At 59.9% G+C, this 23,405-nt stretch overlaps 1 protein-coding gene across 2 annotated transcripts; it reads right to left on the bottom strand.

Annotated features, from left to right (window-relative positions):
• Positions 1 to 137: 137 nt before the first annotated feature.
• Positions 138 to 19,626, bottom strand: PPP1R12C (protein phosphatase 1 regulatory subunit 12C). Of its 2 annotated transcripts, none has more exons than XM_065926814.1 (22): positions 19,181 to 19,626; positions 15,361 to 15,491; positions 15,153 to 15,271; positions 7,939 to 8,098; positions 5,520 to 5,664; positions 5,357 to 5,431; positions 4,359 to 4,432; positions 4,149 to 4,276; positions 3,989 to 4,062; positions 3,603 to 3,761; positions 3,460 to 3,527; positions 2,774 to 2,857; positions 2,515 to 2,605; positions 2,326 to 2,409; positions 2,191 to 2,251; positions 1,996 to 2,081; positions 1,863 to 1,909; positions 1,690 to 1,783; positions 1,379 to 1,483; positions 1,091 to 1,141; positions 876 to 926; positions 138 to 778 (listed from the first exon to the last, which is right to left on the bottom strand). In XM_065926814.1, the coding sequence occupies exons 1-22, from the start codon at positions 19,499 to 19,501 to the stop codon at positions 692 to 694; spliced, it is 2,295 nt and encodes a 764-aa protein (XP_065782886.1). In that variant the 5' UTR covers positions 19,502 to 19,626; the 3' UTR covers positions 138 to 691. The 2 variants fall into 2 exon arrangements, with proteins under 2 accessions (XP_065782886.1, XP_065782887.1); XM_065926815.1 differs by having other exon boundaries at positions 1,996 to 2,078.
• Between the last annotated feature and the right edge of the window lie 3,779 nt (positions 19,627 to 23,405).

Below are 23,405 nucleotides of genomic sequence, written 5' to 3'. Positions count from 1 at the left end.
AGCACTCTTCCTGAAGCCCCTTCCCGGCCCTCAGCGCCCCACCCGCACGGTCCTGTGGGCTGGTCGCACACAGCTGCAGCGCAGCCGCAGGGAGCGGTGCCGCGCCTCCAGCCGGGGAACGCAGTCAGAGCGGCGACTTCACGACTTTTATTTGTGGTGCCTGTGCTTTGTCTCGAAAATACCTTCTCCCCCTGCCCCGGACGGTGGGCGGGGAGGGGGCCGCAAAAATAGAAGACGTCCCTCCCTATTGCACGCGGACCCTATATACAGGCCCGCCTGGCCGAGGCCGGCGGGGCTCTTGGCACATTCTCGGATCCCTGTTCCGGAGCGGGAGGGGTGGTGAGGGTGACGTCACACGTGAGGGGGGACCTCGGGGTGGTCACTCTGGTCCTGGTTCCCGGTCTCGGTGCTTGGTCCTCGGCGCCTTGCTGGTCCCGCCTCCTGCCCCAGTCCCTGCTCAGCGACGCCCCCTCCCTGGCTCGGCCTCCCGCCTCCATCCTGGCCCCTGATGGCCCCCCCTTGGCTCCTGGGCGCTCTGTACTGCCCTCCCAGCCTGGAGGGCCCGAGGGGAGGTTATGGCTTCTCGGAGACCCCCCCGGGAGCCCTGTCACTCGTGCTCACGCAGGGGAAGGGGTGCGTGTGGCAGAAGCAGCTGTATAAATGTGGGCGCAGGGGCGGGGGTCCTCCCGAGTCACTTGGAGAGCTTGCTGATGACGCGAATCAGGGCTGCATTCTCATCCTTGAGCCGCTGGTTGTCAGCGCGGAGGTCGGACAGGGCCTATGAGGTGGGAAGACGCGTCAGCCGGATGGCCCTGGGCAGGCTGTACCCACGGCCCACCCTGGCTCTCTGGCCTCAGCTCCCCGCTGGCATTCACCTTCAGCTCCTCCTCCAGTTCGGCTGCCTTTCGCTCCAGGGCCCTGCGCTCCTGGAATAAACCGGGGAAAGTGAGGGCGGGGTGGGGAACTGGGGGTCACGTATGGCGGAGAGGGGCGAGGAAAGGGGAGAGGTCAACGCGGACCTCTTCCTCCAGACCGTAAGGGCTCGTAAGGCCGGGACATCTCTAGTTCCACCCTGGCCAGCCTTACTCACGAATCTCTCTAGCTCCAGAAGAGCAGGCCTCTCTGCAAAGCGCTCCTGCTTCTGGGGAGGACAGAAAAAGAGCGGGGTTCAGAGAAGCGGCCGCACGGCCACAGGCAGAAGGAGACCAGCAGAGCCGGGGGACCAACCCACCCCGCACTGCTCAGGCCCAGCCCAGCCCTTCCGGGCTCGGGCCCCGCCCCCAGCCCCTCCGGCCTTGGCGCTCCGGCTGGGCCTCCCTCCCGGAGCCCCGGAGCCCGCACCCGTACCCCCACGGCCTCCAGGGCCCCGACTCCTCACCTGCGTGGCGCGCTCCAGCTCCACCTTGAGCTGCGCCAGCTGCAGGGTGGTCTCGGTCAGGGCCTCCCGAAGGCGCTCGTTCTCACTGCGCAGCTCGGCGTACAGCTGCGGGCCCGGGAGGGGCAAGGGGTCAGGCTCGCCGCGGGGAGACGCGGCAGGCTTGCGGGGGCGAGGTGGGTGGCTGCGGCACGGGTGAGGCCGGAAGGGCGCAGGGTGCCCGGGTGGGTCAGGCAGAGCCCCTGGGCAGGGGGCGGCAGGGCAGGCATACAAAACCAACTGGCGGGGCTCAGGGGAACGGTGGGCTCGCGAACCTTCCTGAAGCCTCCGTCCGGCTCGTCCGGTTCTGGCTCTGGTTCTGGGTTGAGGTCCCGCTGCCTGCGGGATGAGGGGTCGCCCTCGGAAGTGCTGGGGGTAGGGGCGGGGAGGCCGTCATGGGGTGCCCACGGCCCCACGACAGCCCAGACCCTGCCTCCCCGCCCCATACCTGGATTCTGAGCTGCGGTCGGCTGGTGCCGGCTCCGCCTCCTCCCCCTGCGGGCGGAGGTGGGGTTCAGCGGGGAGGGGAGCTAGGCCGGCCCCCCAGGCCCACCCGCGGCCCGCCGGGTGCCACCCCTCACCTCGGCAGGGCCCCTCCGCTCCTTGCCGACTCTGCGGGGATCCCTGGCCACCTGCGGTCCCTGCCCTTGCCCGTCAGGCGCCTCTGCTGGGGGAGGGGCAGGAATCAGCCCACTGTGGGGCGAGGCTCCCTCGGCCCGACCCCCAGGAGAACCGGACACAGGCCAGGAGGACGACCTCCCAGAGACCAGCCTCACCTCTCTGGGCAGGGCCGTCAGTGCTCTCGACCCCAGGGACTCGGGGTCGCCGGGAAGGGTCCTGTGGGGAGGGGCGGGGGTCAGAGGACGGGGCATCTCGTCCCACCCACTGACCGGTCACCTGACCCCTCTCACCAGGCTCTGCATGCTCGACTTCTCGGCCTCTGGGGCCTTTCCTGCGGCCTTCTCTGCTTCCTTCAGGTCCGTCAGGGTCACACCCTGCACGGGCAGAGAGCAGTCGGGGTGGGGGGACCGCCCCTTCAGGATGGAGTCCAGACCCCCGGCCCCTCCTCCCTCAGACCCGGGGCCTGGCCCCTCCCACACCTGCGTGGACCTCCGAGACTGGCGCATGAGGCGAGAGCGCGCTTTCCGCTGAGACTCAGACTCCTCATCCCGCACTGGCATCTGGTAGGTCCTGAGTGAGGGGCCCGACTTCAGAGAGGGCTCCTCTGGACCCTGTCCTGTCCCATGGCCGACAGCCCCGGGGGGAGTCGAGTTCGGCCAGGGGACCCTGGGACAAGCTCCCCCGGGTCCACCCCCACCAGCTCCGGGACTGCTGGGTAACGCAGGGGTCTTGCCTCACCTCCGGCGGTCCCGGGAGTCCGCTGGGGGGGCTGCAGAGGCTACGGGGACATTGGGCTTCACCGAGGACTCGGGCTCGGGGGTCCTGGGGGGAGGAGGGGAGTTAACCAAGGGGGGAGGAGGCCTGGAGATCTCAAGACCTGTGTGAATTCATTCAATCGGCAAGTATTACTCAAGCTCGCCTTGTGTGGCGGGCAAGAAGCCAAAGAAAGGAATGATCTCTGCCCCGTGAGTCAAATCTGAGCAGAAACGATGCAACATGAACAATAACTACAAGAAGATCAGGGTCACACAATGTCAGGAGGATAGAGTACTCTGGGGGGAAACGAGCGAGGACCAGAGCCCGGAGGTGTGCCAGTCCGCACGCTGTGGGGGTGAGCGCAGCGGGGGTAGTGGGCCTCCCGGAGAAGCTGACATTTAAACAGACTTGAGAGGGAGGAAGGAAGCCCTGTGGGTGTGAAGTGGGAGGCGCAGTGCAGGGCCTGAGTCAGAGAGGAGGGCGGGAGAGGGGGCAGGGGCCCCCAGGAAGCCAGAACACCTCGGCCATGGGCGCTTTTGCTTGCGGCACCAAAAGGGAAACTGAGGCCAGAAGTGGTGGGAGGCAGGGAGCGGACCCCAGAGAGCCCGGGTACAAGACATGAACCCCGAAATCCCCCCACCCCGGAGGGGCTGTCCTGGCGTACTCACGGGGAGGAGGGCTCCGGCACCTTCTGCGAGGGGGTAGGGGGGACTCTGGCAAGACGGGGCTCCCTGCCCTGCGGAGAGAGCAGAGAGGCGGCTACTCTCCCTGCTGGGCAGGGTCTGCTCCCCGGCCTGCCCCCAGCGCTCACCTGAGTGGATGTGCCCTCCAGCCGCGAGGAGGACGCGGAGCGCTGCAGCCCGGCCCCAGGGGCGCCCTCGGCCCCGCGCCGGTCCGCGGGCCCCAGGGCCCCGGAGCTGCCGGTCTTCTGGAGGCCAAAGCGTCTGGAGAAGGGGGTCTCCTCGGGGGTCTGGAGAAGAGAAAGGCCTCCGTTACCACAAAGGGGTTCTTCTCAAGAACTTCACGTGCCGCCCCAAGCAGGACCACAGCAAACCACCGCCGGGGACGGGAACCACCAGGGAAAGGCCGCAGGAGCCCCAGAGGGCTCTGGGCCCGCGGTCTCCACTGTGCGGCCCTGACGACAGGCTCGGGGCAAGCCCGCCCCCACCCCCAGGCCGGCCCGCGGCCCCCACTCACCATGGGGCTCCCGGGGCTACAGGGCGGCGGGGAGGAGACTCCGTTGAGGGCTCTGCATTCTGAAGCGGGCGGCTCTGGGGGGTGGGAAGGCGGAGGCGTCAGAAGACGACCAGCCCCTCCTCCTCCTCAGACCCAGGGATCCAGGCCCCCGGCCCCTCACCCGAGGGGGCTTCTTCTCCCTCGTCCTCGTCCCGGATGGGGGTCCCCCCTGCCCCCCCGGGCCGGCGCTCCTTGGACAGGTCCTGGAGGGAGATCTTCTCGCGGCTGCTCAGACGGCACACGGAGCTCCTGGTGGAAAGGGAAGGGTGGGTGCTGGGACCCAAGCCCTGGGGGTCCTCCAGCCCACTTCCCGCGGGGTGCCACCGCCTACCTCCGGTGTTTGCTGCTGGAGGGCCCCTGAGGCTCCGGGCCCCGGCTCTGGGCAGCTTCCTTTTGGTTCCGAAGCTGCAAGAGGGGAAGGAGCTGCTGGGACGGGGGCAGGACGGGCAGAGCCTCCTGGGTCCCACACACAGCTGTGCTGGGGGGTGAACCGGGTGCTTTTGTGGACTCGTCTGCACGGCGCCCTGGGTCTCCAGGGAGTCGTCAGTACTCCTGGCGCCTCCAACTCCCGGGGTTCCCGGCACACCCGCCTCCCCCACGGCTAGCTCTCAGCCCGTTCCCGGACGCCCCCAGCGCCCAGAGACCCTGCCTCACCCACTAACCCCCCGGGCCCCGGGCCCCCTCACCTGCTCCTGCCTGGCTTTCAATGCCCTTTGGGGTCTGCCCCGTCCCCGCCCCGCACCACCCGGCTCCTCCCCCAGCCTCCGCACGTGCTGCTCCCTCAACACGTGCGTGCCCCGCCCCTGCAGCCCACCAAGCCGGAAACACCACCTTCTCCCTCAATGTCGCCGCCGCCAAGCTTTAAACAGGGATCTGACCCGGGAGGCCTCAGATGATTCTGGCTACCTCAGAGCGCTAACTACGAGACGGGCGGGGTTCTGAACGCTTTTGGTCAGTAACACGTACTCCGCTCACTGCACATGTGCTCCATGTAACAGCACGCGTAACTCAGGAAGTGCACGTGCGGTTTAGTCCTCTCCCCATCTTCCTGAGGCCGGGAGAGGCTACCGGACTGGTCTGAGCCCACACAGCAAACGCAGGGCAGAGCTGGGATTCAGATCCCAAGTCCACGCCGTTCGCCCCTTCCTTCTGAGTTTTTCTAGCGACAAGGCCTGGCCCAGCGCTGGTGCGGGGACATCCCAGGGGTGACCAGCCCCATCGGCATCCCGAGGTGCCCAGCGGTGCCGCTGATCACAAACCCCCGCTGGGCCCCGTCACTGTCCGGGGAAGGGCGGCTCCCTAGGTTCCCGGCTGCGGATGGAGACTTACGTCCTCCTGCTTCCGGGCCAGCTCCTCCAGCAGGCTCAGCACCTCCTCGTCCGCCAGGTCACAGGGACGCTGCCCCTGGGTGGGCAGGGGTTAGGGCAGGTGAGGAGGCGGAAGTGGGGGCCCTCCCGCCCCGCGGCCCCCGGGAGCCAGGCCAGGCCCTCACCGCGTGGGTCAGCGAGTCCATGCCCCCACCGTGCTCCGCCAGCAGGCGGCAGGCATCCTCCACGCCCCAGTGGGCCGCGGCGTGCAGGGGCGTCCAGCCGTCGCCATCGCGCAGCTCTGGGTCGTAGCCAGCCTGGAGGAGCAGCCTGGGGGCCGGGGAGGGCTGGGGTCAAGGGGCGAGACAGGGGCTCGGGGCCAGGGGCCAAGGTCAGAAGCAGCAGTGACAGGGCTGAAAACAGGCCTGGGCCCCGAGGCGCCCCTCCCCAGAGACCCCCCTCCGCCACCGGCTCTGACCCCTCCCCAGCCTAGCAGTGGCCTCCGGGACCCTGTTCCCTGAACCTGCAGGGCTCGACTCCTGACATCTCCCCTGTGATGCGACAGCCCCAGTGGAGGTGGAGGAGGGGGTTCCCCAGTGCCCAAGCGCAGAGAAAGGCTGAGACCCCCCCAGGACGGGCGGCGTGGGGGCAGCAGGCTTCCAGGAGCCCACTGGCTCAGGGCAGTGGTTCTCAACCAGGACGACGCTGCCGCCAGGGGGCGTCTGGAGACGTTTCTGGCCATCACAACGTAGGGGCGGTGCCGGGGGCACAGTGGGTAGGCTGAGGATGCCCTGAAACCTCCCACAGCGCAGAGGACCGCCCCCCAGCAGGGAACAATCGGGACCAAACGCCACAGTGCCAAGACGGAACGCTGGCCTAGAGGGTTCTTTCCCAGGAGATCATCACCACTGGATGTGGGATCTCTCTCACAGCCAGGAATGGCCAGCTGAGTAGGGTCTGACAAATGGGGATGCCAGCACTAAGTGTGTATCACTTCCGGATTGCTCTCCTAAAAGAAATGGACATTTGCTCCTTGTGTCCTCCTCCTTCCTGCCAGCTGCCTGGGGTGCAGAGGCAATGGCAGGAGCTGAAGCAGCCACCTGAGACTCAGGAGCGGAAGTCACAGGCAGAAGAGGGCACAGCCTCCAGGGCTGGCCACGTCACCAGGTCTGACCATTCAGCGCTCCATCCTCCTTGCCACAGGGATCAGCCCTGGGAAGAACAGGTGTGCACAGTACAGGACCCAGGACTTTCACTGAACTACAGAGGATGGGGCACTCCAACTCCAGACTAGAGGAGACAGCCAGGAAATGAGCCCCAAGCTATCAGGGGTCATCTTAAGTTCCTCACTGGAAAACATTCCCTTCTTTCCCAGCCATTCCATGCAGCCTGCGGAATCTCAGTTCCCTGAGCAGAGACTGAACTCAGGCCAAAGCAGTGAAAGCCCAGAACCCTAACCACTAGGCAACCAGAGAGCTCCCTTGGAAAACCTTCCTAAAACTTCATTAACACAGAGGTGGGCAGAGACAGAGGGATTCACCGGAACTGCACTGTCACACTAAATATAAAGAGGAAATAAAGAGAGGGCAGGGGTGCCTGATTAGAAGCAGAACCAGCTTCTCTGACAGGAAGGGGTGAGGTCAGAAATGGGACAAGAGGGAGGTGGGGATGAGAGAAAGGGAGTGCATATGGCAACAATTTAAAATATGCACGCACCAAATGACCTGGCCTTGAAATATGTAACACTAAAACTGACACAAAGACAGGGAGAAACAGGAAAGACCCACAGTCCTAGTGAGACTTTGACCACATTTTATCACATTTTCTCACAGCAAAAAAAAAAAAAAGAATCACTAGGGATACAGATGATTTAAACGGCATGAATACAAAGTTGACCTAATAACCTATATACAGCGCTGTCCTTGGCAACACACTTCTTTCCTGGATGACATTGAGGAGGGTATGAAGCAAACCTCAACGGATCTCAGAAATCAGGGCTCACAGAGCACCTGCTCTCGGACCACAGCGAGATTAAGCTGGCAAATGAGCACAGGCAGACTTTGGAGGTATGGAGGGTTCGGTCCCAGACAGCCAGCTGGCTTTACTGCAATACAGCGAGTCACATGAACCGTTCTGGTTTGCCAGTGTATGTAAAACTTAAGTCTATTAAGTGTGCAATAGCATTATGTCTGAAATAAAACCCAATGTATGTATCTTAAAAATATGTTGCTAAAAAAACATTCACCGTCATCTGACAATGCAGGGCTGCCGCAAATCTTCAATTTGTTAAAAAAAGAAAAAAGAAAATACTATTGGCGAAGAGCAATACAAGGCACAGCTCTAATGAAACTGTGACTAGAAAACCCCGTGTACTTGTAAGCTAATGACATGTTTCTAAATGATCTCTGGGTCAAAGAAGATTACAAGCTGGAAATTGTCTTAAACTGAAGGGCAGTGAGAAGCCTGCACATCAAGACGTGGGTGCAGCTAAGGCTGTACTTGGAGGGAAACGCATGTCCTTAGTGCATCATTAGAAAGGGGCGGGAACAGACAAAACCCTCAGGAAGGCGTAAGACGGAGGGCTGGGGAGGAGGCCCGGCTCACCTCATCACTTCGATGTAACCCTTGGCGGCGGCCACGTGCAGGGCGGAGGCCCCCGTGCGGGGGTGCCGCGCCTCGGGCATGGCGCCCCCGTTCAGCCAGCACCTGGTGTCGTGAAGCAGCAGTTCCTCCTCCGCCCGTTTGGCTGCCTCCACATCCACACCTGGGAGGACCAGAAGCGGTAAGAGGTGGGGCGCCCCCCGGGCTGTGTGTGCTCCTCGGGGGCTCAGGGGAGCCGGGGCCAGCTCTGTCACTTCCCAAACGGACAGCCGTGGGTTCCACTGAGGGTCCTTGCTGGGGGCTGGGGGGAGTCTTGGGTCTCACCTTCCCTTTCACTACTGATACAGGCCTTAACCCGGCATCTTCTGTGTTTTGTCACGTTTATCGCTCACGAGAGGCTAAACCAACCAGAAGCCACTGAGGACGCCCCTATCGCTGGGGCGATGGCACCTTCTCACCAGCCGCCCCTGCGCCTATTGGGGAGGGGCCAGCAGGCTTCCCCTCTCGTCGGTTTCAGAAGTGCTCTGAACTCACCGACGTGGGGGCAAGTGGAAGCTTTACATGAAACAGAAGTCGATTCTGGAACAAGAACAGGCAGCCCCGTTAAGGGCGGAAGGGTCCCTTCCGACCATCACTGAGAATGTGTGGTTTGCCCGTTAAGAGCCGTCGAGATGGCAGTCCGAAACGGGCGTCTCCCCTAGGGGCCGCGTGCTCCTTCTCCTGGGAGCTTCGTTCCTGACCGCTATTCTTCTCACTGCAGAACTGCTCACTTGCCCACGTGCGGCCTGGGGCGGCGCCGTCCTGCGCGTGGTCGGCAGCCACGGAGCAGTGCAGAGCCAGGCTGCAGACGGCCAACACGCAGGGTCTCCAAGCGTAGAACGCGCCGTGCAGCAGCTCGGGAACAGTTCTTCACACTGATCGCACGCAGAAATGACAACGCCTTGGACGCGCAGATTAAGTAAACCATGTTCCTAAAATGGACCTCACCTGTTTCTATTTTTAAGAGCGCCTTCTTGGAAATCCTTGATTAGCGTGTTGGCTGCCTCTGGCTTCCCCCTGGACAGCACAGGCAGAGAAGCGCGCGCTCTGCCGCTCGGCTCACAGCAGCACCGGGGGCCCGGAGGTAACCGCCTTCACGAATCTGTTTTCAGGAGCAGGAAGCTGGGCACACCCTTACTACGAGGTTGTAAACCTTGCCCCAGGCTATGCAGGGGCCCCGATCAGGTCAGTCCGTGTCTGGCAGCTGGGTGCTGGGATTGAACTCCGCTGGGATCACCTCAGGGTGCCCTGGCTTGCAGGGACTCCCGGAGGCACTATTCCAGGAACATCTGGCTAATGAGGGCTCACCCGCAGGCCGGCACAGTGCCCGGGCCTCAGAGACCCGTCCCTCCCGCCGACCTCCTTAAAGGCAATCACCTAGGTTCAGTCCTATTATAGACACGGCGCCGCAAGGAAGGGCGGGGTCTGCGGACCTTTTTCTGCAGCCACACTTAGCGTCCTGCCTGTCCAAACGCATCCTTCTGCAGTTTAGTTTTTTGCGGAGATTTCCCCGTGTTTCCTAACAGAACTCCTGACGGAGGGTGGCAAACCAGCGCCTGTGCGGGCAGACAAGCTGTTCCGTTCACACAGATTTATCTACTTCACCGAACGTGTGATTCAGTGGCTTTTAGGACATTCACCATGTGCAGCCATCAACACTATCTATCCGTACCTGAACCTTCTCATCACCCCAAAGGGAAACCTCCTACCCCATCAAGCAGTCCCTCCCCAGAGCCTGAAAACCAGTAATCCACTTCCTGACACTGTGGATTTGCCTCATCTGGACAGACCCTATGTTTGTAAATAAAGTTTTAATGGCTAACCACCCTTAATGGCAGAAAGTGAAGACGAACTAAAGAGCCTCTAGATTAAAGTGAAAGAGGAGAGTGAAGTTGGCTTAAAGCTCAACATTCAGAAAATTAAGATCATGGCATCTGGTCCCATCACTTCATGGCAAATAGAGGGGAACACAGTGGAAAACAGTGGCTGACTTTATTTTTCTGAGCTCCAAAATCACTGCAGATAGTGATTGCAGCCGTGAAATTAAAAGACGCTTACTCCGTAGAAGGAGAGTTATGACCAACCTAGACAGCATATTAAAAAGCAGAGACATTGCTTTGTCAAAAAGGTCCATCTGGTCAAGGCTATGGTTTACCCAGTAGTCATGCATGGATATGAGAGTTGGACTATAACGAAAGCTGAGTGCCAAAGAATTGATGCTTTTGAACTGTGGTATTGGAGAGACTCTTGAGAGTCCCTTGGACTGCAAGGAGATCCAACCAGTCCATCCTAAGGGAGATCAGTCCTGGGTGTTCACTGGAAGGACTGATGTTGAAGCTGAAACTCCAATACTTTGCCCACCTGATGCGAAGAGCTGACTCATTGGGAAAGACCCTGATGCTGGGAGGGATTGGGGGCAGGAGGAGAAGGGGACGACAGAGGATGAGATGGCTGGATGGCATCACCGACTCAATGGACAAGAGTTTGAGTAAACTCCAGGAGTTGGTGATGGACAGGGAGGCCTGATGAGCTGCAGTCCCTGGGGTCGCAAAGTCAGACATGACTGAGCAACTGAACTGAACTGAACTGCTTATTCCGAACTCTTCTGCATATTACCCCCTGGCTGTTTTTCCCACCAGAGATCACTCATCTACAGATTACTGATTGATCCCTTCCAGATTTGGTGTTGGCGCACGCACCCTCACCCTCTCAACTGAACAAGGAGCTCCCTCAGAATACATCCATCTGAATGCAGAGTTCCAAAGAATAGCAAGGAGCGACAAGAAAGTCTTCCTAAGTAATCAATGCAAAGAAAGGAAAACAACAGAATGGGAAAGACTAGAGATCTCTTCAAGAAAATTAGAGATACCAAGGGAACGTTTCATGCAAAGATGGGTACAATAAAGGACAGAAATGGTATGGATCTAACAGAAGCAGAAGATATTAAGAAGAGGTGGCAAGAATACACACAAGAACTGTACAAAAAAGATCTTCATGACCCAAATGACCATGATGTGTGATAACTCACCTAGAGCCAGACATCCTGGAATGTGAAGTCAAGTGGGCCTTAAGAAGCATCACTATGAACAAAGCTAGTAGAGGTGATGGGATTCCAGTTGAGCTATTTCAAGTCCTAAATGATGATGCTGTGAAAGTGCTGCACTAAATATGTCAGCAAATTTGGAAAACTCAGCAGTGGCCACAGGACTGGAAAAAGTCAGTTTTCATTCTAATCATAAAGAAGGGCAATGCCAAATAATGTTCAAACTACCGCACAACTCCATTTATCTCACACACTAGCAAAGTAATGCTCAAAATTCTCCAAGTGAACCTTCGACAATACATGAACTGAGAACTTCCAGATGCTCAAGCTAAGGCAGAGGAAGCAGAGATCAAATTGCCAACAACTGCTGGCTCACAGAAAAACCAAGAGAGTTCCAGAAAAACATCTACTTCTGCTTTGTTGACTATGCCAAAGCCTTCGACTGTGTGGATCACAATAAACTGGGGAAAATTCTGAAAGAGATGGGAATACCAGACCACGTGACCTGCCTCTTGAGAAATCTGAATGCAGGTTAAGAAGGAACAGTTAGAACTGGACATGGAACAACACACTGGTTCCAAATTGGGAAAGGATTACGTCGAGGCTGTATATTGTCACCCTGCTTATTTAACTTATATGCAGAGTGCATCATGAGAAACGCTGGGCTGGAGGAAGCACAAGCTGGAATCAAGATTGCCGGGAGAAATATCAATAACCTCAGATATGCAGATGACACCACCCTTATGGCAGAAAACAAAGAGGAACTATAAAGCCTCTTGATGAAAGTGAAAGAGGAGAGAAAAAGTTGGCTTCAAGCTCAACATTCAGAAAACTAAGATCATGGCATCCGGTCCCATCACTTCATGGCAAATATGTGGGGAAACAGTGGAAAGAGTGGCTGACTTTATTTTTGGGGGGGCTCCAAAATCACTGCAGATGGTGACTGCAGCCATGAAATTAAAAGACATTTACTCCTTGGAAGGAAAGTTATGACCAACCTAGACACCATATTAAAAAGCACATGCATTACTTTGCCAAGAAAGATCCGTCTAGTCAAAGCTATGGTTTTTCCAGTGGTCACGTATGGATGTTGAGAGTTGGACCATAAAGAAAGCTGAGCGCCGAAGAATTGATGCTTTTGAACTGTGGTGTTTGAGAAGACTCTTGAGAGTCCCTTGGACTGCAAGGAGGTCCAACCAGTCCATCCTAAAGGAGATCAGTCCTGGGTGTTCACTGGGAGGACTGATGTAGCTGAAACTCCCAATACTCTGACCACCTGATGCGATAAAAAAAGAACTGACTCATTTGAAAAGACCCTGATGCTGGGAAAGATTGAAGACAGGAAGAGAAGGGGGCAACAGAGGATGAGATGGTTGGAAGGCATCACCGAGTCAATGGACATGAGTTTGAGCAAGCTCTGGAGCTGGTGATGGACAGGGAAGCCTGGCCTGCTGCAGTCTATGGGGTGGCAAAGGTTTGGACAGGACTGAGGGACTGAACTGACAGCCTCTCAACACTGTGAGGCTCGAGGGGGAGGGCGCGATCGGGTGACCTAGAAGTGGGACTGCTGGAGCCCGGGGAGTGCGGATCTCTGGCTACAGGCCACGCTGTCTGTCCAGCTGCTGACACGGAGGCTGGAATCACCCGCATGCCTGGGCCTCGCCAGGACTGACACTGCCTGTCAAAGCTACCTGCCTCTGACAGTAAGCAGCCCGCATCCCTGTCCTGACGCTGGGACTCCTTCCAGCGCAGTTCCAAGTCCCTGAGGGTCTGACCGTGGCCGTTCTGAGCAAAGTGGCCAGAGGGTCGGGGGCGTGGGCCGGCCCCCGCGGCCCTGGCTGAGAGCGCCGTGTCTGCGGAGGAGCTGTCGCTTGGAGCTGCCAGCATCCAGTCCCCCTTCCTGCTTGTCCTCACCCCTGCTCTCACCCGACGCGGCTCCAACATGAGAAGCCCACAGCCCAGCTCCACGGGCAGTCACATCACCAGACCTGAGGGTCCTCCCTGCCACCACGGCTCTCTCAGGGCACGCTGTGACCAGGGCGGCCCTGAGGGCAGAGCGCTGGGGCTGGGGCTACTGAGAAGTCTAGTTCTAGTTCCGCCGGGGTGCCAGCCTGCACTGCTAGGAGCCACGCCAGGTGCCTCGCCAAGAGAACCAGCCTAGGAATGAAACCAACACAGCTCGGCAGAGAGATGAGAGGAAGGCTTTCGACTGTGTCTGCGCCCCTGGATCCAGCCACGCCTGATGTCCACGTAACTCCTCGACTTCAGTTACGGAGGCCCATGAACTGTGTTTAAACTGTGGGAACGCACAGATTCCGCCCAGCACAGTCGACAGAGGCCTCACGCCAAGGCAGGCACCGTGGAGCCACATCACCACGGCCTCCGATTTCAGAGGCAGCTGCGCCCCACCCACAGCAGTGCAGCAGAGGGTCTTTGTGCCTGGCGGTCTCCTGGTCTGTCCTACAGGCCAACCCCGGACCACCACCCACCCGACCTTCGGCCCGCAGAGGGGCACAGCGGGTCACCGTGAGAAGGCGAGGCGAGCGCTGGGCGATTCCGGCAGGAACACACGGAGGCCGCAGAGACGACCCCGCCCCGGTGTCCTCCAAGCATCGCCCTGCAGGCTGCTCATCAACAACAAAGAGAGGAAGACACCTCCACGGCAGAGTCACCTGGGCGACCCCTCTGGATGACGCTCAAGGTTAACATCACCAATCACAGGGCGGACGGAGTTCGTCTCCCAGCGGAGTAGCTGGCAAGCTCCTGCCCAACCTGCAGAACTGACGGAGCAGTCGGGTCCAGGCTGAGGGGCCATGTAAACAGCGGAGGGGTGAAGGCTGGTCCAGTGCCGCCGGCGGGGCCGGGGGCAGGAAACCGGGCCAGGTCCACCCCTGTGGAGACGGACGGCGCACAAGCAATCACACCAAGAAGCTGGAAACCTTGAATCCACGCTTCAGGATTCCACTTACGCCAAGCTGGCAAACCCCACACGAAGCCAGTGGGTGGCCCCCAGGGCTGAGGGGGGAGGGGAGGTCAGGGGTCACAGCCCGGGGCTCTGCGTTTCTTCTGGGCTGATCAGAATCATCTAAGCTCAACGTGCTCACGGACGCACAAGTTTTAATGTGAATACGCTAAAAAGACGAAACAGAAAAGACGAGCCCGCACGGGTCTAAATGTGAACGAAGCGCACACGCGGACAACTGTATCCACACGAAGCTGCTGAAAGCCCTGGTGAGCCTCAGCGGAGGTCGTCCTCATCAGATGCGAGTGAAACCTGGCCCAGCGTGTGAAGTCGTCCAGATGAAAACACGGAGAAGCGGCGCCAGGAAAACCCGGGCCAGGAAAAGCCCGGTTCTGTCTCTGCTTTGCTCCCTGCCTGCATCTGAAGCAAACCTGGGCTCTGGACCGCAGCTCGCCCGCCAGCACCTCCGCGCCCCGCGGGACTCCCGCGGCCACCGGCACCGCACCTGCCCAGGGCGGGGCTTTGTCCCTCCCAACCCGAGCCAGGCTGGGAGTCCGTGCGGCACCTCGGAAGCCGGGCCGCTCTTCATCAGCCTCCCTGCGCCTCCCGCGTGGCCCTCCAGAGCCCCCCGCCCCACCCACACACCTCACCGATGCGGTGCGGCCACTAGACCCGCCCAGGGGACCAGAGTCACCCAGAAGCGCGCTGCTGACGCGGGGCTCCCACGGGAGGCGGGGCACGGCTGCCCGCTGTCTCCCACCCGTGGACCCCCCGGCCCTGCACCGCGGGTCAGCCGACGAGCCCTCCCCTCGGTGTAGCCATCGGCGACTGTGAGAGCGGACAGGGAAGGTGGGCACCTGCTAGAAGTCACACACGCTCCCCTTAGGAAAGAGCCTGGCCAGGCACGGTGTTCAGGGGGGTCCTGGGCCCTCTATTAAGGACCCTGGGGCGCAGTGATCGCGAGTACAGCAAACCAGACCCCCAGAAGACTCGGAATTCCTGCAACCGCCCCCCACGCCCCAGCACAACTCCTGAGAAGACGCGCCACCACCCAGGACACGCCCCAAACTGAGTTTCCTCGGTCACCCCGAGGATGAGCCAACCCTGCCTCAGTTACTGCTTCTCGGGTCCTCGGCGACAGAGGCCCCCCGCCCCGCCCCGCCCCAGGCCCACCTCGGCGGGCGATCTCCGCCTTCAGCAGCGCCTCCATGGCGTCAGACTCGGCCAGGTCCAGAGGCAGATCCCCGTCGCTGTTGACCGCAGCGATGTTGGCCCCGTGGCTCAGGAGGTGCCTGGGGAGGCAGAGGCGGGGGCGGGCGTGGTCAGGACGGAGGGGTCCGGGCCCCCCGCCCAGCGGGCCCGCCCACCCTCCCCGCCTCACCTGGCGATGTCCAAGTAACCGCAGGAGGCGGCCACATGCAGTGGCGTCCAGCCCTCATTGTCGGCCTGGTTCACCGTGGCACCCTGCTCCACCAGGAAGCGCACCACCTCCAAGTTCTCGTCGATGCAGGCCTGGGGGTGTGGGGGGCAGGGCAGGGGCTCACCGTCCCCATTCCGGACCTCCCCGCGTGCCTGGCAAGGCAGGACCCCCGCCGGGGGCCTCGAGGGGGACCCAGGGCCGATCGGGCAAGGCTCCGGAAGAAGACCCCGGGGGCCCTCCAGCCACCCACCTGTTTAAGACACCCCGGCCCCCAGCCCTGCACACCCTGGCTTCCCGGCGGCCACGCCAGCCAGGCCTCTGGGGCTCACTGGGGACCGTGAGAGGAGGAGCTGGCCAGAGAGGAGAGGGATCCCGAACCAAGCCTGTTCACAAGATGCACCCCAGTCGCCACGGAGGATGGGCCTTCAGAGCTGAACCCCAGGGAAGAGACCCAGGCCCTCCTCCTCAGACCCAGCAGACTCTCCCGGAGAACTGAGCACAGCCCTGCCACGTACCTGGCGGGGAGATAGTCGGACCCTGGGGCCCAAGGCCGTGTGGGGCTAGTAGGGTCACCAGGTCCCTGCGAACCTGGACGGGGAGTGGGGCAGTGGTGAGGGTCCCGGGCAGGACCCTAACACTGGGAGAGACGTGCGCCCAGGCCTGGCGCCCCAAGAGAGGCACAGGGCGCTCCATCACGGGGCGTCCACGGGCACCGTCCCCACTCCGAGGGCTGTCAGGGTCCTCTCTGATGGGGGAAGAGATCCCAGCGCCAGGAGACAAAAGCCCTTGCACGAGCCGGGGCACCAAGTCAGAGCCAGATAAAGGGTTTGGCCTGGGACGTGTGCGAACGCTGGGTGGGCACTGGACCTGAGTGGGGCTGAGGGACAGGAGTGGCCCTGGCCTCCCGGGTCCTCGGGGGAGATTAGCCTCCGACTCCCGCACCTCTCCACGGCCGGCCGCCTGGAGCAGGGGGAGGAAGCTACGAGGGCCAAGAGCATGAAGTCATGGAAACTCAGGCTGCGAAAGGGGGGCCACGCGTGCCCTGGGAACGGGATGAACTCTGGGCGCCGTTTATTTCCACCGGTTGCCATGGTGATGAGAGGGGGGGCAAGGAGGGAGATGGGTCTTTCCCTTTCAAGGACCTGGCCGGGCACAGGCATCCGTGCGAAAGATGCCTGTGGCCTGGGCGCCAGGGGCCAAGAATCCAGGCCCTGCCCCTCCTCCTCAGACCCGGGGGTCCAGGCCCCGCCCCTCCCCCCTCAGACCCGGGGGTCCAGGCCCCGCCCCTCCTCCTCAGACCCAGGGGTCCAAGCCCCAAGCCCCTCCTCCTCAGACCCGGGGGTCCAGGCCCCAAGCCCCTCCTCCTCAGAACCAGGGGTCCAGGCCCCAAGCCCCTCCTCCTCAGACCCGGGGGTCCAGGCCCCACCCCTCCTCCTCAGACCCGGGGGTCCAGGCCCCACCCCTCCTCCTCAGACCCGGGGGTCCAGGCCCCGCCCCTCCTCCTCAGACCCGGGGGGTCCAGGCCCCCAGCCCCTCCCTGCTCAGACCCGGGAGCCTAGACTCTCTGACCCCCTCCCTATTTACACCTAAGAATCCTGGCTCACAGTCCTTCCTATCCCAGACCCCAGTTGCTAAGTAGGAGGTAATCGGGGGACGAGGCAGCCTATCCCGGCCTTGTCACCTCGTCGAGGGGTAAGGGCTGGGATGTGAGACCTCCTGTGGTCATAGCCAGAGCAGGGAGCCGACGCCAGGGAACCTGCTCCAGGGGGAACAGAAACCACAGCTGCCGGACTCGCCCAGACAACAGGAGTGACTGTCCCATGTGCCTGTCCGGGGGTTTCCTGGGACCTGGGACTTTCGGAGCTAAAACGAGGCCAGTCTTGGGCAAACTGGCACAAGCTGGTCAGCAAACACCCAGTCCTGACCCAAAGCCCTGCTCCCCCACTCGCTCACTGGCTGGGCGACCTAAAGCAGGGACTCCCCTCTCTGCGCCCACCTCCGAGGGATGCCCTAATCCCCTCCAGGCCTCCCGCAGAGCCCTGGCGAGTGAGTTCATCTCACCTATAGCAGGAGAGCAAGAGGGATCCCACTGACGGGGTGGCCTGGGACAGGTTGGGGAGCACGGCCCAGCCGGAAAGGTCCCGGGGAGCCGGGGCAGGGCCGGCAGTGCAGGAAGAAGGACCCTCTCCCAGAGAGCACTGGGGCCTCTGCAGGGCGCGGGCCTGGGGGTGCAGGGGAGAGCGAGGGGAGGGACGGCACCTGGACCAGGGGCTGCAACCCCCAACTGGACGTGAGGCTCTTCCTGCAGGGTGTCCCTGCCAGCCCACTCACAGGCAAGAAGCCCGAGGCGCAGGCAAGAGTCACATTCCAGGCCACCGACTTGAGAAGCCGAGATCAGAACTCAGGACTGGCCTACCTTCCTGAGCTGCGGCTTCTCCTGGGGACCTGGCACGTGAGTCCCTTCCGGCCTCCTCCCCAGCCCCTGCTCCCTGCCCAGGATTCCTTCCCTGGGTCCTCTCTGGGTCCCAAAGTAACCAAACCCTGGGAGCTCCGGCAGGGAAGCGAGGGCTGGGGACTGGACCAATTCCAGGAGACTAAGAGGGAGACAGCCTCGGGGACGCGGGCTCTTCTGTGAACTGTGGCCGCACTGAAGGAGGGCGGGTGCGGTAGGGGGTGAGAGGTTCCCGAACCAGAGGGAACCGTAGGACTGGGGCCTATGGTGGGCCTGGTTCTGGAACACAAGAAGTCCAGAGGCAGCGGTCAGAGCGTCTGGGGAAGGCACTAGGGCCCAGGCTGTGGACAGAGAGGAGTAACCCGGCTCTGGATCTCTTGAGAAGGTGACAAGAAGCGGGCTGGGAGACAGGACACACTCTGTGGGAGGGAGGAGCTGCTCGGATCCACAGGAGGGGATCCGGGCAGAGAACGCAAGGTGACCAGAGAACAGAGAGGCAGCCCAAAGCCAGGAAGAGGTGGATGCTCGAGTCTGCCCAGAAAACAAAAAAACGGGGGGGTGATGATGCAGGCCTGGCCAAAGCAACAGGAGAGCGAGGGAGAAGGGAGGTTCCTGGAAGAGAAACACCCCTGAGAGGCCTTGCCCTAGGAGGTAAGAGGTGGCACAGCCCCAGAAGGAGAATGACGAGGGCATGAGGGTGAAGGGGGGCAGGGGAGACCGCCTGAGCTGACCCTGGCAAAGGAAGCACCCACTTCAGGAGTACAGAGCTTCGAAGGCGGGGGCTCAGGAAAGAACACCCTGAGATAGCAACAGATGGCACGGGCCAGGGATGACAGAGGTGGCCCCAGGCGGCGGGGTGGCAGGGAGAGCACAGGCAGGGAGGATGGAGATGCTATGCTGCTGGGGGGGGCAGGGGGAGTGGTACCTGCCTGGATGGGGGAACAGGGGGCACCGGTGGGGCTGCAGGGGGCACAGACTCAGGAAAGAGGGAGGCCCAGCACGAGAGGACAGAGTCGAGGTGGCACCGGTGGCGGTCGCACGGGCGAGACTAGCAAAGAGCCCCCAAGGTCGGGAAAGAGCACCGCGAAGTGACGAGACGGGGATGCACCGGGCTGAGGCCGGCAGCGACGGTTCGGGGGCAGAGAAAGGGCGGCTCAGAATGGCAAAGGCCAGGGTCAGTTCCAGCGGCTCAGGGTCGGGAGAGGGGAGCCCCAGGTGGGACGGAGGGAAAGGGGGTCCACCGCGGACGACGGCGCAGAGTAGCGCCGCCGGGGTGACTCCGGGCCGGCGAGGAAGGGGGCTCCGGGCGGCGCAGACCCGGGCGCTGACCTGGTGCAGGGCGCTGATGCCGTCAGCGTTGGTGGAGTCGAGCACTGCGCGGGCGGGCGGCGGGGCGGCGGGGTCCAGCTCTGCGCCCGGGCCGGGGTCGGCCGCGCGCAGCATCAGGCGTGCCTCGTCCAGGTCGCCGCCCGCGCAGGCCGCCAGGAACTCGGCGGCGCGCTCGAAGCGCACGGTGCGGGCGCGCCGCTCCCCGGGGCCCGGCTCGGCGCCCGCCCGCGCCCCCCACTGCCGCAGCTGCTCCCGCCGCCGCTCGCGGGCCGCTGCCGCCGCCGCCCCAGGGCCCGCCCCGGGGCCGTCCTCGCCCGACATCGCGCCGCCCGCCCGCCCGTGAGCGAACGAGCGAGCGAGCGAGCGCACAGCGCCGAGCCCCGAGCAGCAGCCTCCGCTGCCGCCGCCACCGCCCGCCCCCGGGCCGCCGGGAACTGCCGCCAGCCCCGCGCCGCCCAAGGATCTACCGGCCCCCGCCCGACGCGCGACGTCACCACGCCGCCCCGGGACGCGCTGGGAAATGGAGTCCGCAGCCGGGAGAGGCCGTGCAACAGCCTCAGGGAAGGCCGCGGGGAACTCTGGGAAGTGGAGTCCAGAAGCGGAAATCGGTCTCGGCCACATTCGGGCCTCGATCTGCCCCGAGGCACACTGGGAAATTCGCGGCTCAGCGGTTTCAAAAGGAAATCTGATTGAGAAGATGCCCCTGGGAGTGCCGGGAAATGGAGTCTAAAAGCCGGAGATGTGCCCCCAGGACATGCTGGGAAATGTAGTTCACAGTATGAAGGAGACCAAACGGGAAACGGACTCGATAGCGGGAGTCCTAAAAGATAGAACTAATTTTTCCATACACCTTACCGCTTTTCTCATACCATGTGATTTACTTATTTTGGGTTTGTCTTATCCCTTCAACTAGAAATAAGCCCCAGGAGAACAGGGATTTTTGTCTTCTGTGTGCACGCCTGTTCCCATTACCAAGACCTAATAAAACGCGAACGGGAATAGTATTTTGAATGAATGAACGAATGAATGAATGGATTCCCTAGGTCGTGAAAAACGCCAGGATACCATGGGAAATTGAGTCCACAACCCTTAGACCAAGAAAATCCCTGGGTGACCGCCCAGGGCACCTTGGGAAGTAAAAAGTACGGTACAAAGTTCACGGCAAACAGCCGCTGGGCACGCTGGGAAACGTAGTACTCGGGGCCACCACCCTAAAGGCACGGTTGGTCCAGAGCACCCCAAGTCCCTGATGGAACCCCTGGATTTAAGGGAACCCAAGAGGCAGGGTCCGCAATGACAGCTCCTCAGAGCCTTCATCTGCCCTGCTACCATCTTGGGTCGTGGAGCAGGCTGGGAAATGTAGTCCGGGCTGTACGTCCTCGCAAGCCATGCTGGGATTGGTAGTCCAAGGCGGGGACGTCTTACGGACTTGGAGGGCGAGTTGACTCATAGGAAACGTCATTAAGCACGATGTGAGTCTCATCTTAAGTAGTCTGCACCTTAATCCTCACTGGAAAGGAAGCAAGCACTCCGAATCCAGAGCAAAGACCTATAAAAATCACAAAGCTGCTGCTGCTGCTAAGTCGCTTCAGTACTGTCCGACCCTGTGTGACCCCATAGACGGCAGCCCACCAGGCTCCCCCGTCCCTGGGATTCTCCAGGCAAGAACACTAGAGTGGGTTGCCATATCCTTCTCCAATGCGTGAAAGGGTAGTGAAGTCGCTCAGTCGTGTCCGACTCTTAGCGACCCCATGGACTGCAGCCTACCAGGCTCCTCCGTCCGTGGCATTTTCCAGGCAAGAGTACTGGAGTGGGGTGCCATTGCCTTCTCTGAAAATCACAAAGAATGGCTCTGAAATACAGAGGCAAGTGTTCTGTTTTCCAAGGGATGTCAGATCAGCTCTACCCAATCTAAAGTTCTTGGGCCTGTGCTAAGAAATAAACGACAGATCCCGTGAAACCTGGAGACCGCTGGGGTGGCTATGTCAGGCGAGTGTATGCTCCTCGGTTTTTGTCTCGTCACAACAAAGATTTGGAGTGACGGACATTGAAGCCCCCTCAGCGTGTTAACAGCTCTCGGGTCTTGGACAGACCGTGTTATAGCTCTCAGGTCTCGAATGGACCATGTTACAGCTCTTAGAGAAATCAGTGTCACAGCTCAGAGTTACAGTTCTATTTTATTTAGAAGATAACAGGAAAATCCATTTTCTAGGTGTGAGGGCATGTCGGCCCAAAGACGTGAAAAAGAAGAGCGCCCCAGTGCGCGGGAGAGAGAGAGAAGAGAGCTTTGGCTCCTCTTTTTATGTTTCTCTCTCCCTGGGCCTGTCCTGTGTAAATCGGGCCAGCCAGGAGTGCGATTTGTTTTACCTGAGGTTCTCACTCCGGTTCTCAGACCTTCTTTTGTTCTATTTTCGCGGGCTTTTCCCTTCCAGGTCTTTTAGCCACCGCCATTCTGGACTCCTTTTCCCTATTCTAACTACCTAACAGATACAGAAGGGTTAGCAGTTCCGGTGACTTTGGGGATATGTAGTTCTTCAATCCCACACTTCCCATTCAACCTATACACCCACCTTCTTCTCCAGGCAGCTTGAATGGTGTGGATGTTGTTAGGGTGTCTTCAGTTATGTGTGTCTCTATACCTGCGCACAACTGTGATGTGTGTATTTGTGGTATTTGTGTCTGTAGCCGGGTGTATGCTGTTTTTGGACGTTTGTGTTCATTGTGTCTGTAAGCTGTGATGTAAATATGTCTATAGTTTTATGATTTTCATTTACGGGAGACATAATTTGGAGTATCTGCTCAACCCACACAACCTACTATGGGACATGCTCCCACCGTTAAGTTTTGTTAGCAATCTTTAGGTTGACTGCTGCATGTAGACTTGAACCTCTGTTTAACAAATTCTCTTCTACTACAATGGGTAAGAATTGCAGCTCTGGTTTAGGCATTCCTGGACTTGATCTTGTCTCTTGACACTTCCAACTGTGGGGTCTGATCTAGGACCTAGGCTTACTCTCTTAATTTCTGCCTCCAGGAGCTGTTGTGACAGTGTACCTGGCCTGTCTCGTAGGTAGACATTGACTCTGTACAGGCATTTTTATATTTTACTCATTACAATTCTCTTCTGCCCTTCTCTTTTCCATGGTGAAGGTTTTTTACAGTTCTCAAGCCTGCTGTTTTCTCTCAATGCTAGCACTGGAATGTTGATGCTTAACCTCCTCACAGCTGGTGAAAATAGCCTTGGAAAGATAACATGTTCCCTTTTTCCCTGCAAGAGGCAGAAAAAGGGACCTCATAAAGATGGTTCAGATAAAGGGATGCAAGAGGACATTCACAAAGTATCAAGTTGACTCCTCTATTCTGTGAGAAAACAGGGGTAAGCATAGTAGAAGTCAGTTCTAATTTCTATTTTAACTGTCCTTGAAAGAGTTATTTGCACAAAGGAAACTTTTAAGTTTAAGATAGAATTATATTGTTAGGACTTCCCTGCTGGTCCATGCTCCCAGTGAAGGGGACATGGGTTCGATCCCTGGTCGGGGAACTAAGATCCCACATACAGCAAGTACTGAGAACCCAAACAGCTAGAGAAGCCACACCGCGATGAAGAGCCAGAACAGCCAAAATAAATATCGATTAATTAATTGTTAAAAAGAGAGAGAATTATATTGCGAAAGGCACCCCATGGCTGACCTGCTGTGACTTTCAACACACAAAAATATCCGCTGTGTCCTCAAACGCATGCCAACGGGCTTTGAAATTGACAACCATCTCAAGAATGGCATCTTCCCAAAGGTTAGCCAAGGACACGGGCCCAGAAAGAAGCCCTCCCCCTTGCAGTGTCAGGGACCACGGTGCTTATAAAAAATGGATTTTACCCAAAATCTAGAACCAGGTTTCCAGATTTTCTGGATCTGAACCTAAGATCTCTGCTCTGCCCCAATGACTTCACTGTGCTGCTCTCTCTCCTCTTTCCCACGTGGGAGGTTTGTTTCTAAATTACCAGTATTACAATGGCCCTGTTCCATCTCTACCACCATGGGCTAGCTAGAGAGGGAGAGCTCGTCTTTGCATTTATATAATGTCAAACCACCCGGAGACACACCCAAGCCAGACAGACAGCTGATCTGCCTCCCAAACACCCTGGGCTTTCGTCCGAGGGGAGCCTGGGAGTGTGTTCCAGACAGGGGGACTCTATATGTGGGTGGCGGGAGACTGGGTCAGAGAC

This window comes from Muntiacus reevesi, chromosome 2, assembly GCF_963930625.1.
Source record: "Muntiacus reevesi chromosome 2, mMunRee1.1, whole genome shotgun sequence".
In the NCBI taxonomy this organism is placed as follows: domain Eukaryota; kingdom Metazoa; phylum Chordata; class Mammalia; order Artiodactyla; family Cervidae; genus Muntiacus; species Muntiacus reevesi.
This window is presented reverse-complemented; position numbering and strand designations above follow the sequence as displayed.

Excerpts from the sequence above, each read along its gene's own strand:
- PPP1R12C (XM_065926814.1), bottom strand. The coding sequence starts at position 19,501 with ATGTCGGGCGAGGACGGCCCCGGGGCGGGCCCTGGGGCGGCGGCGGCA. Across the intron at positions 4,063-4,148 it reads GGGAGAAGAAGCCCCCTCGG|AGCCGCCCGCTTCAGAATGC; the intron begins GTGAGGGGCCGG and ends CCCACCCCCCAG. Across the intron at positions 1,484-1,689 it reads CGGACGGAGGCTTCAGGAAG|CTGTACGCCGAGCTGCGCAG; the intron begins GTTCGCGAGCCC and ends CCGGGCCCGCAG.